The following is a 14,911-nucleotide window of genomic DNA, read 5'->3' on the forward strand; positions in this document are numbered from 1 at the left end:
GTTCCCTGTGACACTGAGTAAGGCAAAGAAAAGATGGGGATAACGCCCCATTCACCTCTGATTCCCTGGCCCGTGGTATTCAGTCTATAAACACGTGTCAAATCTATAACTGGCCCTTATTCTCTTGCCTTGGGCTGGGATCTTTGTCTGTGGGGCTACACAGGGGGCTTTTTGAATATAAATAACCTTGATGATTCATGATCCTGTGACAAATGAGGGGGCTATCACTGTCACATACTCATACCCTTTGGTTCCAGAAAGCACTGTAGGGTTGAGGCCGGATTGGAGGGAGGAGTGGGTGTAGGAGGGGCAGAGAAGAGGGTGGCTCCTCTCAGAACTTAAAAGCACTTCCTCCCCAGACAGTGGGAGCTCAAGACCCGGCACAGCCTTCCTGTGTGGTTTCAGCCGCCCAGAGAGTGTCATGGACCTGGGTGAGTGAGCCTCTCTGTCTGAGAAAAAGCAGTACTGGGGTCACTCTGACATCCAGCCTGACTTTGTGGAATGGAGGTGGAGGAGGGGGATGGAAGGCATGGAGAAGCCTCCTGAGAAATCACGTCCTGCGTTTGGTGGGAATCAGTGTCTGCTCCCAGAGAATGCCACCCTGTTCTCCCAGGCATGGCGGATGCATCTTTCAGACCTGGGGAAAGGGGTAACCATCGGTGAGTGAGGCTGTGTCTTTCTAGAACAGTAGGGAACAGAGAAGGCTGCAGGGCTAGGGTTGGTGGTGATCTGGATGGCACCTGTTCTCGTCTCAGCTTGGGGTGATGGGGGAGGCTGTCTGGGACCTGTTTCATCGGGGACAAAGCCTCCCCAGAGGGCTCTGGACTCCTCCACTTCCCGTCGGCTCTCTGATTTCCACCTTTGTCACCTGCTAACCAGGGATCAGAAGCTCTGCGCGCTCAGGGTTGCGAGGAGGAGCACATTTGTGCCAGTGGGATAGGTGGTGCAAATGTAAGCCCTCTGGCTTGGCTGCCGCCTCTTGCAGGTTAAAGGCTGGGTGGGCGACAGGAGATGGGACAGCAATGGGGCGTTCAGTTTGGAGTCAGAGCCCGGGCCTCCAGCACAGCCTCTGCCTCACTTCATTGCTTTTTCTGCGCTGGCAGATGAGTCTTCCCTTTTAAAAGCCTGTCCTCTGGCCTAACGTCAGTCTTAACTAGAGGGAAAGAAGCTCTTGCGAGGGTTTTGAGGGGTACGTCCCGCTCCAGACACCCCATTTGTAAATCTCAGCCGTGAAGTCAGACCCGGCTGAGGCTACGAAGGCCAGGTTCCTGGATGGTTCATTCTCACCAGCAAGCAAAGCACCACGGCGGCCTCAAAGCCGCAAGAGGTTGGCTTTAAAAAGTGAAGGTTCACGGGTGCTGGGCTGTCCTCAATACTCCTCCCACCACACCACAGCCTCTTGCCTTTACTCTACCTCCCCCACACCTGCTCGGAACCCTGGGCGGACAGAGCGATCAGCTGTAAAGGGGTTAAAGTAGCCACCCACCCGACCATCTGGGACTCCTGAGAAGGTAGGGTCTGATCTTTACCTCTCTATCCCAGGTGCTTTGGGGGTGGAAGCAGAAAGTATCTGTGGAATGAATGAATGAATGAATGAATGAATGAATGGCATCAAGAACTCTGAGTTGATTTTAGTTTTTAAAAATCTCTTCCAACCTCCTGTCCTGCCAGCTGCCTGCTAGCTAATTCCACTCCCCAGACCCCCACGCCACTCACTACAATCACAGAACGCAGGCATCACCCGCTGAGCAGCGACTTCTAACTCTCTGTATGACCTCTGGAAGGAAACCAACCAGTGTCCCAGTGGTGTGCTGGGAAGTGTTGAAAGACCTGCTCCCCCGAAGGAGGAAGGGCCCTGATTGGTAGCTCTTGCCAATTTCCATAGCGTAAATTCTCCCACCGTGGTCGAATTAAGCTTCAGACAATTTCAAGGCTTGAAATGGCTGAGCACAGAGTCAAGGAAGGATGTACGCAACTAGGTTCTGGGCCTGTAAGAACCAGCTCTTTAGTCCACCGCTGAGGGTCTCCCCCTCCCCAGACCTAGGTTTGGGGAGCTAGTCTCACAGGCTTTGATGCGGGGAAGGAGGGCAACCTCCGGTTTAGGAGAAAGGGATGTTCTTGTCTGCTTCACTCAACTCAAGAGAGAGCCCCAACGGCCAAGCCTGAAATACTGGTAAGAAGGGAAGCCACTGAGAGAAACTTTGCTCAGAACGGACTCTGGGCGGTTGGTAAGACGGGTAGGCCACGGAGGATCCGTTTTTCTCTCTTCGTCTGCCCAGCAGGGAACAAGAGGTGGGTGAGGAGGCAGAGTTTCTGTTACACAAAATGAAAACCCCGAAGCAGGACTGAGCTGGTCTTTGATTCACGATTTGAATGAGCAGCCCCCACCCCGCGTGCCCCCAGGCATCCTCCCCACCTTCGAGGGAGGAAACTTAAGACCTCAAAATTCTCCAAAGCAGAAAAGCAAAAATGAGCCCATCAGAGACTTCTCTCTCATAGCTTGACCTCGAATGATGGCAGAGGGATGTTGATGGAACTCAGGGGCAATAGGTCCCGGCCTTCTGGGGGCCCGGCGGGGGTGGGGGAGGGGTGGGAATGGTCCAGCCTGTGAGAGCTGTAGGAGAAATCTCTCTTCTTCGTGGGGCACCTTCTTTCCATCAGCCATCACTGGTGCCGGAATTCGGGCATGACCAGTCTCGTGGGGTGAGAGATGCATTGTGTCAACAAGCCACTGAGACAAAGCGAGATACGAAGCTGATGGGGTAAGGGTGAGGCACTTGGGAAACTCAAAGAAAAGCATAGTGAGCGTGGGTCAGAGGGGCATTTCAGTTGGGTTCTGAAAGGTAGGTAAGCATTACCAAACCAGAGAAGGAGGAACAAGGGATGCGGGATGTGGCAGGGATAACAAACTCAAGTTTCATCAGAGGCCAAGAAGGCAAACGAGGGAAGGGGCATAAGCTGTGGTTAGTGGAGGGGAGCAGAGTGAACCAGAGGGTGTAAGCCCCACTGAAAGGCATCCAAATCCAATTTTTTAAAAATATTTTTATTTATTTCTAGGAGAGAGAGAGAGAGACAGCGTGAGCAGGGGAGGGTCAGAGAGAGAGGGAGATACAGACTCTGAAATAGGCTCCAGGCTCTGAGCTGGCAGTCAGCACAGAGCCCGACGCGGGGCTCGAACCCACGAACCGCGAGATCATGATCTAAGCGAAAGTCGGACGCTCAACCGACTAAGCCACCCAGACGCCCCCAAATCCAATTTTTTGAAAGTTCAGTGTAGCCGGGCAGAACATCCGGGGGCTCTGCCTGCGGACCCCCAAGCAGTCAGCTCCGACACAAACTACCAGAAACAAGGAAGAAGCAAGTAGAGGGGGGTGTAAGGAACGTGGCCGTGCCACGGAGGAAGGGAGGAAGGGAAGCAAGAAGGACAGGCAGGACCAGTCTTTAAGACTTTGTGTGGCATTGCTAAGGGGTTTGGGCTTTATTCTGAAAGCAATGGGGAGCCAGTGAAGATTTTTATTTTTCAGTTGAGTTAAAGGATGTGAGTTGCGTCTCAGAAGGAGCTCTGTGGCGGTAAAGCCTTATGTCAGGGCAGAGGTAGGGCCAGCTCTGAGATGTTAGGGGACAAAAGCAACACAGTTGGATGACCCGTGGGATGTGGGAAGGTAAGCATTCCCATCACGCTCCGTGGAAGTTTCTATACACAGAGGGCTCATCAGAAATGTAATGGGATGCAGTCATGAGAGTTCCATTCAACTCTCAGATCCATCTTTTAGCAGCTGTGTGACCCCAGGCAAGGGGCTTAACCTCTCTGGGCCTCTATTTTTGGGAATATAGTATGAACATTGCAAGACATGGCTCACAGGATGTTACAAGGGAGAGATACACAAAGACTAAGGGGAAAAACAAAAGAGGGGTTAGAGTGTGGTTTCTGGAGACGGAAGGATTCAAAGCCCAGATCCCCTACTAGCTGACTGTGTGACTCTGGGAAAGTTACTAGTCACTCTGTGCTTCAGTTTCCTCGGTGCCAGATGGGGATAACAGGAGTACCTATGCCCGGGCTTCTGTGAGGATGAGATTATCAGACCTGGGAAAGGTTTGGTGCGGACTGAGAGCTCAGCGAGATCTGAAAGGTATCACTGGATAAAGCAGTTGACACCACAACTGATTGACTGTAGGGTTCAACCAGCAGTTGTTCAGGCCTACCTTCTGCCTGAATAGGGGCCCTCCAGTCTTCCCACCTTCTCTCCAAATTTCCTTACTGCCTCCCTGCCTCTTCTCTCCCCTTCTCCCCTGCCTCCTCTCCACCACGCCCCGCCTCCCCCACCCCGGGTTTAAAAAAGAAAAAAATGTCAGCACGTGAAGAATCCCAGAGAGGAAAGTTTGGGGTGGCTTTGAGGCCCAGCTGATGGACAGCCATGATTTCCTGGACAGCCTGGAGGGCTGAAAAATGTGAAGATGGAAGTTTGGAATTTGGGGGAGCAACCGACCAGCAATCAATCCCCTCCTCCCAGTCAGGAAGGCAGTTTCCCTTGCTGGGGGCTCAGGTCAGAGTTCTAGGGAATTTTCTTTTCATTATGATGATTACTAGAAACTCAAGAACTCAGAAAACACCCAACATGTAAGTCACCCACTTCTCAACCCCTGAGATTCCCAACGTCAGTGGCCTCACCCAAGCTGGTGCCCAGGGCCCGTTGCTTTATGACTTTGCACCAGACGGAAGTGATCTGACTCATGGCCACTGACCAGGCTCCTGCCCTGCCACAGAGTTCCCCTAAATTCCCATTCGATTGCCTTTCTTGAAAACAGCCTATTTTGGTTCTACAAATCCTTGCTCATCCGCCATTTCCAACACACCTGGAATGAGAAGTCATCTACACACACACACACACACACACACACACACCTTTCTCTTCCCCACCACCAGTGAGCAAAGGAATGAGACAGGGCCCAGGAGGAGAAGGGGTTGATGGAGTAAAATAGAAACAGTTCTTGCTCCTTGTATCTCACCCGTTGTGACTTATCAAAACTTTGAGGTTTCTCAGTTCTCACTGACAGTCAAAGCGAGCTTTCTCTAGAGTAACGAAGTATTTGTATGCGTTGAAAGAAACCTCGAGCGCTTCACGCCAAGATGAGTCAGTGGAGGCTGGACGGTGCGCATTGGACCCTGACAAGAGCATGGTTAACGTAAAAGACGTAGGCTTGAGTGGGGCCTCTCCGGGTAATTCACCCAGGAAGGGGGATGGGAGAGGGGCGCTAGGATGTTGCCTGACAATCTGTTCCCCTCCAGGACTGCAGATACTCAGGCGCAAGCTGGAGACAACGGGATAGTGGGTGCCTGCCCTCAGAAAGAGAAGACAGCCAGGAAGGCAGGTGCAGATAGACCGTGAGGGTCTTGACTGCCGAAATAAGCTTCCGGGGCTTCCTCCTTAGGACTGGATGGAGAGGTCTTCAGGATTTAGGACAGCTGGTGGGGTTGGGCATCAGAGGTCAGCCTCAGAAAGACGTGTCTAGCAGCAGTGTGCGGTATAACTTGCTTGAGGTGGGAGAAATACCTACTTGTTTATGTGGCCTGATGCCCTTCCTCCTTCACCCAGGAACCCCCAAGCCCAGAATCCCCCGCGTTAGGCTCTCCACTGGAGCACACGGTCAATCGGGTGTCATGCAGAGAAACTTCCAGCAGGTGGCGCTCTGGCCAAGGGCACAGAATCCCTGGTAATCTGCTCCCTCTTGGAAGCAGAATTCCTCCTGGGCTGAAAGAGGGCCCCCAGCTTCCAGGAGGTGCTTGATGCACAGCCCCAAGCATTTCCCAGTCCCTACTGGGACTGGAGGTGGGACCGGTCTGCAAGTCCCGCCTGGGCATTTATTGGTGGCACCCCAGTTACTGATTGTCCTGTGGGCCAGGCCCTAGCTGGGGACTGAGGGTCCCGTTGAAGGTAGGAAAGCACAATTCCTGCCCTCTGGGTGCTCCCAGAAGGTTAGGTGACTTGTACAGAAAGTACCCTGTGAACTGTCCTCCCTGCTCAACCCTCAGAGGAAAGAAGTTCCTGCTCCAGCCCCTCAGCTCCTCTACAAAGCCAGACTGAGCAGCCAAGTGTCTATCTTCAGACCACAGCACACCAGGCCTGTGCTCACCTAGGGTCCTAGCCTGTTGCTCAGACTCAAGGAGAGCCTCCTGGCTTCCAGAATGTACCCAGGCATACTCTGGGCAGGCCAGGCAGGGTCCCTTCCCCACAGCTGAACATGTTCCCCTTTCCCACATCTCACAAGGGCCCCGGATTAGGCAGAAGTTAAAGATAGAACATATACACACACTTCAGTCAAGTGAAAAACAGTAGTTACCTCAGAGAATAGTCTCCCATCATACCACGCTGTCACAGGACAGTGTCCCCTCAGGCCATCCTGGTACTCTCTCCCTTGGAAGAAGAGGAAGCAGAGCATTCATTCATTCATTCATTCATTCATTCATCAACACACAATTCCTGGGTGCCTTCTTGACTTGCGGTCTGCTCTGGGTAAAAGGGGAAAGATCCCTGCTCTGAAAGCAGGCTGAGGGAGTAAGCAACGTAAACCACCAGCTGGCCTTGATGAATGTCAAGAGGCTATGGAGGCAGATGGGTCCCCAAAGCACTTTCCTATCCTTGAGCTGCCAAGAAATAACCTTACTCCTCCACCTAGCCCTGTGACGTCACCCTATTTCCTCAGCTGGCCTCGCCCAGAAGACACTCAGGGCTGTACTTGGGGCTGCCCACTCACCTGGATGCAGGAAAAAGGCTCCCCAGTGGCTACTGGCACCAGAGCAGTGCAGGACACACACACACACACACACACACACGAACACACACACACACACACACACACACACACACACACCCTGACCACCACCACTTCAGGGCCTTGCTTCCCATATAACCTGGACTGGGAGGGACCACTCAGACCCAGGAGTCAAGGTCAATCAAAATTCAGCCTTGAGGGGTGGTGTGGACCAGAGTGGACTTCCCAACCCCAGAAGACACCCTGAAGAGCCAAGAAGGGGGTGGGGAGCGGGGCCTGACCACTGATCCCACTCCTTTCTGAGGTCTCGGAGCAGAGAAAGAGGAGGGGAGGGCGGCAAGGCTGGGCAGCCAGCCAGGTGCTTCAAGGCACAATCTGGTTCTGATGTTCCAGCAAACGGGGTGCCTGGGGCTTGTGATGAAAGTTCCCAACAGTGCCCCCACCCCTCCCAGAGGCTTTCTTTTGTAACAAATCCCTGGCCCTGCCATGCAATAACTTTCTCACCTTGTCTCCTACAGGGAAACCAATGAAAACCATGCTGGTGGTGGCTCTCCTTGTCAGTATCCAGGTGAGATCTGTGGCCAAGAAAAGCTCTGTTCCCTCCTCCACACCCCCTCCCCAAGCCCACCCCTTCCCATCCCCGGGGGCCTGGTGGAGGAGGTGGGCACTTGCTGGAAGGAAAAAGACCCAGACACAAACCCACTCGCCATTCCTTAAGCTGATGGCAGCCCCTGTCCATCTGCTGAGTGACCCTACAAAGCCACCGATGATCTCTGAATGTCCTTTACTCCATTTAAATCAAAACATGGGGGCAGGGAATCAGACACCACCATCTCCCCCACCCCACTTCCACTGTCCCCATCCAGGATACGAGAATGTGGGCTCCATCTGAGGTCATGGAAAGGAACTACACAAAGCAAAGCCTGGGAGGTATCGGAGTCCGTACACATGTATGCACAGCCATACATGTAAAACTTCTTCATACGTGAGCTGAGAGAAACCTTGGTCTGGTGGCCTGGTTCCTATCCAGTTATCCCAAAGTTGTCCCCCTCCCCCAGTGTGCAACCAAAGCCTCCTCCAGAAGCCCCCGTCCCTTCTGTGAAATCAAGAGGCCCATTTGAGCCCCACTTAATGGGGAGGGAAGAAAGGATGAGGCCTGGGACACTGGGGGCGGGGGTGGTGCACATACGTTATGGGGGCCCAAACTCTGCAGGAGTGAAGTACCCCGGTTTACAATGTTCTGCTTCACGATCCCAGAAATAGAGACAGGAAATCTGGCCCCTTGAAGTGCCTAGAAGAAACTGTAACTCATACAGTTTACTCTCTTCCATTTGTCAGGGGTGGGAGCTCTCTTGGAGGGGGAGGGGGAGGCTGAAGCCAGAGCTGGAGAGGCAGTCCTTCAGAATTTGGCTCTTCCCCAGGTCTGGAGGCCAGAGGGGCAGCTTTCCAAGAGCTCCGGCCAGAGGCAGGCCCCAACCTGGGCACTGTTCCCAAAACCCCATCCCAGAGGCCCCCCGGAGCTTGGGCTGCAGCCCACAGCCTGGCCCCCCTCCTCATCACCACTCACTCCCCTCTTGCTTCCCATTTCCAGGACTTGGGAAGGGCTGTTTTGCTGCAAGTGGAGCCTGGAAGGTTGGGGAGGGGACAAGGGACAGCTGGGGCTCGTTCTTCTCTTTACTTGGGGGAAGGGCGGTAGCTCAAATGGGGCAGGATATGGTGGCACTGTGGGCTACAGAGGCATCAAGCCTGGTGGCCGGGGAGCCAGGAGGTGATAAAGGGGAGAAAGAGAAGGCAGGACAAGGTGGCGGGGAGCATGCTTCAGAGAGGCTGGGGGTACCCCTTTATGTCCAGGGACCCCAGGCTTAAAACCCTGGGCCTTACCATGGGAGGCTGAGAGCAGCCAGCCTTTGCCAGAACTATCAGCTGCCATCATGCCCACATGAGGGAAAGGGGGTCGCCACCGACATTTCTCAAGATAGCAATGCCTAAAGAAAAGGCTCCTCGACATTAGTATGTCCTTGCTCTTCTCCCCAAGCAGGACAGTGATAAATTCAGAATTTGGAAGTAAGAAAGACAGACAGGATGCAGGAAGGTCAGGAGACTGGGTTACACTCTGGCTGTGTAACCTTGAGCGAGGCTCTCCAAGGGCCTCCCTTTTCTCATCTCTAAAGTCCCTCCAGCTCCCCAGTTGTATGAAAACCCCATCCTTTTGAGCTGCTCAGAGCCCAGTTCCCAGAGGAGGGACCGTGGGCTTCCTGAGGTGGCCTTGCAGCCCCGCTGCCGAGCTGCACAGGCTTAGCCATCACTGCGAGCTGAGGCACGGGCAGATGTGAGCCCTCCTTCATTGATAAAATCACAGCAGGCTGCCTGAACCCTCACCCTGCCCTGCAGACAGGCTAAAAAAAGCCCTGAGCAGCTGAGCCTGGCTGATTGGGATCTGCTGGAAGAGATCGCAAGGAAAAAAGAGACAGCAACGTAGGGGGAGAGGGTAGCATAGAGGGAGAGTGGGAGACAGAGCCACACTCTCTTCCTGGGGTACAGGGAGGGCTTTGTCACAGCTGAGGAAGCTATGGCCCAGCAGAGTCAACAGCTCCCGCCATAGCTGAGTGTACTTGGACAAACACTGTCTGAGCCCCTACTGCATGCCAGGCACCATGCCTTGGGCCCCAGGGATTCGTAGAATTCTTCGAGTCCCTCACCACCCAGAGTCACGGCAGCTCACCCCACACCAGGGTTTTAAGGCCTCTCAGCAGAGCATTTGCCTTTCTCTCTTCTTGCTTCAGGCCCTCCTCAACCTTAACCCCAAGGTGGATTTTTCCTCAAAAGCTCAAGTATTTTGTAGGCTTCCTGGAAAACTCTTTCTAGCAGATTCTGAAGGAGGCTCAAGAAGAAAGGCACACATCTCAACTCTCCTGGATTTGTTAGGCACCTCACGACACCCATGTGAGGGAGATAGTACTCATCTCCGTTCCACAGTTGAGAAAACTGAGGCTTAGAGATAAAGTGTGTTTATCTGGCCCAAGGCTCATCTGACCCCAAAACGCAGACACTTTCTTGTCCCCCATCAGGACACGTAATGATGAGTCTGTCAGAAATGGCAAGATCAGACCCTGGTTTCCTATTAGAAATGCAGAATCTCTGGTTCCAGACTATTAAATCAGGACATGCATTTTGACAAGACCTCCAGGGAATTCATATGTGTGTTAGAATTTGGGAAGCACTGGTTTCAAGCCAAAGAACCACCTGGAAAGTGGCCCAGATTCATGGGGCCCCGCCCTCTGAGATGCTGGTTCGTAGGTCTCGAGTAGGATCTGAGAATTTGCGGGTGATGCTGATGATGCCAATGGTGGGGGACCACACGTTGAAACCACCGCCCTGGGGCCAATCCCAGGGCAGCGAGCTGAGCTGAGCTGAGCTGGAAACCACTTCGCTGAGCTGGATCGTGTTGCTCTATTCCCTTCCCTGCAGGTGTGCCTATGCCAAGATGAGGTCACAGATGATTACATTGGAGAAAATACCACGGTGGACTACACGCTGTATGAGTCCATATGCTTCAAGAAAGACGTGCGGAACTTTAAAGCTTGGTTCCTGCCAGTCATGTACTCCATCATTTGTTTCATGGGTCTGCTGGGCAACGGGCTGGTCGTGCTGACCTACATCTACTTCAAGAGGCTCAAAACCATGACCGATACCTACCTGCTCAACTTGGCCATGGCGGACATCCTCTTCCTCCTGACCCTTCCTTTCTGGGCATACAGCGCGGCCAAGTCCTGGGCCTTCGGCATCCACATTTGCAAGATCATCTTTGGCATCTACAAGATAAGCTTCTTCAGTGGCATGCTGCTGCTTCTTTGTATCAGCATTGACCGCTATGTGGCCATCGTCCAGGCCGTCTCGGCCCACCGACACCGTGCCCGCGTCCTTTTCATCAGCAAGCTCTCCTGTGTGGGCATCTGGATGCTGGCCATGGTGCTGTCCACCCCAGAGCTGCTGTACAGCGGCCTCCAGAAGAGTAGCAGCGATCACGCGCTGCGGTGCTCTCTCAATCCTGAGCACGTGGAAGCACTGATCACCGTCCAGGTGGCCCAGATGGTGGTGGGCTTCCTCATCCCCCTAGGGGCCATGAGCTTCTGCTACCTTGTCATCATCCGCACCCTGCTCCAGGCACGCAACTTTGAGCGCAACAAAGCCATCAAAGTCATCATCGCTGTGGTTGTGGTCTTCATAGTCTTCCAGCTGCCCTACAATGGGGTGGTCCTGGCCCAGACGGTGGCCAACTTCAATATCACCGGCAGCGGCAGCTGTGAGCTCAGCAAGCAGCTCGACATCGCCTACGACATCACGTACAGCCTGGCCTGCGTCCGCTGCTGCGTCAACCCTTTCTTATACGCCTTCATTGGCGTCAAGTTCAGAAGCGATCTCTTCAAGCTCTTCAAGGACTTGGGCTGCCTGAGCCAGGAGCGGCTTCGTCAGTGGTCTTCCTGCCGCCACACCCGGCGCTCCTCCATGAGTGTGGAGGCCGAGACCACCACCACCTTCTCCCCGTAGGAGGCTCCTCCGCCAGGACTAGACGGACCTCTCCCGGGGCCCCTGGGCTGGGGACAGGGAGCAGATGACTCAGGCTCCAAAAACTGCAGAGGGAAAAGCAGTCCTGGCTGTTAAGTTTATCTCATGGAGAAAGCCTGTGCCACAGCCCGGGCTTCATCCCGGCCCTAGCTACCTCCACCAAGGTTGCAAAGAGTTGTGGCCAAGTGAGCCACACCAAATCCTGCAATGCTCCCAAACCAACGCTGTTGTCTCCCAAACCAAAACCCCGCAGTGGACGTCAGAATAAAGTCCACACTCTCGGGGTCAACAGATAGTTGGTGACAGGTAGGCTGGTGGAGGGGCCTGGCGGGTCCTCTGAAGGAAACTCCTTCCGACCTAGAATGACATTCTCCCTGAGATTCGAGGGCTGAGCCACGTCTTCCAGAAATCAAGGCTTTGTCTCCAAGACCAGAGATGGTGGGGAGGCTTGGCATGGCAGCGAGTGGGGATGCCAATGGGCCAAACTCCGACTTCCTGCCTCCATCTCTTTTTCTACTGTCATTCGAGCCAGCAAGAAATGGGAGCCTCTAGGCCTCCCCGAAAGTGCACTTGCCCCTCGCCTGCCACCTCTCATCAGGCTGCTGCCCTCCCAGGCTCTCCTCAGGGAGGGGTGTGGTGTTTCCTGCAGGTCAAGCCAGCTGCCTCTGCCTGGCCAAAGCCATGCTCCCAGCCAGGACTCTGGGGCAAGGATGATGTGGAGCCAGCCCTTCTCGGGTCTCAGCTCTGTTCGGATGGAGGAGAGTACAGGGAGAGAGGTTAGGGGCCAGGGGGTGGGGACCGTGCTGGCTGCCAAAGACCAATGAGCTGCTTTTTGTTCTTAGTCGTGGGGACAAAAACACTCTCATCCTGTCCAGCATGGTTTACTCATATACGAATACAAGTTTTCCCTTGAGGAATCAACAGCTTTAAAAGAAAGGGGGAATTTTTTTGATAAATGACAAATGGGTATGTTCCTGTTGTGCAAACTCCCACTTCTCTCTTTTCCCTAGTCTTCATTTCTCAGAGATGCTCAGAGCCACGAGGTCTGCCGAACTATGTCCCGAACACATCCAATGACGCAAGCCCAAGAGGCTAAAAGAGGCAGGGGGAGGGGAAGCACATGGTGCCCATCTGGCAAATGTCCTTCCAGAGCTCGTGGGCAAGGACCCAAGCCTGTGCCATCAACAGTGACCCAGACACACCAGTCTGAGCTGAGCTCTGGAAAGAACCAAGTCGTCGAGCTCTGGAAAGAGTTGTCGAGCTCTGGAAAGGACCAAGCCTGCAACCTCAATGGCTGGGGAGCTCTCCCTGACCTTTAGCAACATTCACACACCGGTCTGCTCATCTTTCCAGGCTCGGTCTGAACCAGAGCCCCTGACCCTTTGTCAGTCTTTTCAAGCTCCCCCAAAGTGGTGTTTTGAGGGAGGGCCTCCCCCCTGGGCTCAGAGACCACAGCATGCTGGATTAAGGAGGGTTGGGATGAGACCCATATGACAGGCTGCACCCTTTGCTGGATGCTTGAAAGCCAAGTTCACCCATGTCCCTCCCTACTGACCATTGTTGCCGCAATAGCCAATGTATGGTTACCAACCATGGAGGGGTGGGAATCTAGAAACAGCCACCATGCTCCACATATATCCATGTCCCTGAGTGCCCTGATGCCTGCCCCAGGACCTGATCCCTCAAAGCTCGAGAGGAAGTTAGCTCATGCTGTGACATATGAGGAGGGGTCTGAAGGGACGTGCAAAGCAATAGCTTGGGGCCTGATGGGGAGAGGGGGGATGACACATGCAAAGGTGATTCCATCAATTTTCCAAAGAGAAAAGAGCCTGCCTGGTAATGAAGCCCATTGTCTAATTTCACAAGCACATTACATTACCCTCCTCCACAGGATGCCCTGGGCACGGTTTGTCAGCCGGCCTCCACGCCAGGACCCGACGCCCTGGGAAAAAGGAACCCAGCACGGGCGCAGTCAGCCTGGGGCAGTGCACACCACAGCAGCATTAAATTTTAAAAGGTGCAGCTGCCGACGCGTGTGCACGAGTGTGGGGAGAGAGGAGGGACCCCATAGTGTCTGTGGGACCCCAAGAGGAGCATGAAGCCCACCAGTGTGTACATCCTAGTGAGGGTACAGGCAGGAAACTGAGCCTCAGATCCTGAAGGGAGAAATGTAAAGGAATGGTCACGACCAGGAAGCCAGGCCAACCGCACAAACACACCACCTCGGCTTCAAATACGTTTTTCTAAAATAACTGGACATCTCCAAGTATTTACAAAGACAACAAAATCCCGGCAGTGTTAATTCCCCAAACTGCTTGCTCTCTCTTGGCTCACTGCTGGCCTGACCCCTGTTTCCTGCCCAGCGCCCTCACATGCCTACCCTGAATTTGGGGGGACACCTAGGAAGGTGGAATAGACTCACTGGGGAGCACCTCCCCAAGAGCTTCTCTCACTTCTCTCTCATCTGCCTCATATAACTGCCCCATCTTCCTGGGTTTATGACCCCCACAGTTCCTCCCCGTCTCCTGCAGCCTCCCCCTTCTTTCCAGCCCCAGCAACTTGCCCCCCAGCCTCCCTGGCTGCAACCCCAGGCCACAAATCTGCCCTTCCAGCCAGAAGCACCGCCCCTCTAGAATCATGTATTCACAGAGCTACAAGGGGCCTACAAGCTGTTCCAAGCCCCAGTCATTCTCTAGATGGGGAAATTGAGGCCCAGAGGAAGGAACTGACTACTTAACCAGACACTGCAATGTAAAGATACCGGATAAACTTTCTTCAGGCGCCTGAGAACCTGGCAAGATTGTGGAGGCGGATGGGGGAGAGCAGAGGCTCTGGAGACTGGCTGACTGTGAACCTCAACTCTATTGCTTCCCAGCTGTGTGACCTTCAACTGTTGCTCAACTGCTCTGAGTCTCAAATTTCTCAACTGCGAAGTGGAAAGGATCTGGCACACGTTTAGCGTGGTGCCTGGAATGCTGCATGTGGTGGTGAGGGGCCCAGGCTCTGTGGCCAGACTGGCTCGTATCTCAGCTGCGCTGCGGGTTTTAGTCTCTCTGTGCCTCGGTTTCCTAATCCATGTGATGGGAAAAAATCATTGCACCTACCTCCTAGGATTGTCATGAGGAGCAAATAAAATCTATACATGTAAAATGCTTAGAAATCCTTATGGGAGTGTTGTTGATAATCATTCAGAAGTGTTTAATACATGGTAACTAAAAAAACAGTTGCTAACCACAAGGAAACCAGATTCAATTCCTTAGCCCCATTTTTATCCCCATACAACTTATAAATCGAGCTGGAGAACAAGCTGAAGATTAGGCCGTCTGTCCTTCCCACCAAGTGTACAGGTGAGCCAACCGAGGCGCTGAGAGGTGAATTACAGCCCTGAGGTCTCTCAGGAGCTCCTGGCCATGTTAGAACTTGAACCCAGGTTCCCAGGCTCCATCCAGAACTCTTCTTCCAGACCTCCGGCACTCACTCACACAGCCCTACACATCCACTCTGGCTTACGCCATCCTCATCCCAGACCATGTAGCTCCATCGCTCCCATCCTGTGGCCAGGCCCATAAGGAGA

The 14,911-nt window shown here is 53.7% G+C and overlaps 1 protein-coding gene across 3 annotated transcripts; it reads left to right on the forward strand.

The window, feature by feature from the left end:
- Positions 1-370: 370 nt before the first annotated feature.
- On the forward strand, positions 371-14,487 carry CCR7 (C-C motif chemokine receptor 7). 3 transcript variants are annotated; one of them, XM_039227940.1, is made up of 3 exons: positions 371-431; positions 7,290-7,339; positions 10,240-14,487. In XM_039227940.1, the coding sequence occupies exons 1-3, from the start codon at positions 422-424 to the stop codon at positions 11,317-11,319; spliced, it is 1,140 nt and encodes a 379-aa protein (XP_039083871.1). In that variant the 5' UTR covers positions 371-421; the 3' UTR covers positions 11,320-14,487. The 3 variants fall into 3 exon arrangements, with proteins under 3 accessions (XP_039083871.1, XP_039083870.1, XP_039083872.1); XM_039227939.1 differs by lacking the exon at positions 371-431 and adding an exon at positions 438-659; XM_039227941.1 differs by lacking the exon at positions 371-431 and having other exon boundaries at positions 7,289-7,339; positions 9,555-14,487.
- Positions 14,488-14,911: the final 424 nt, after the last annotated feature.

Source organism: Hyaena hyaena, unplaced genomic scaffold (assembly GCF_003009895.1).
Source record: "Hyaena hyaena isolate Hyena2069 unplaced genomic scaffold, ASM300989v1 scaffold_29, whole genome shotgun sequence".
NCBI classification, from domain to species: Eukaryota; Metazoa; Chordata; class Mammalia; order Carnivora; family Hyaenidae; genus Hyaena; species Hyaena hyaena.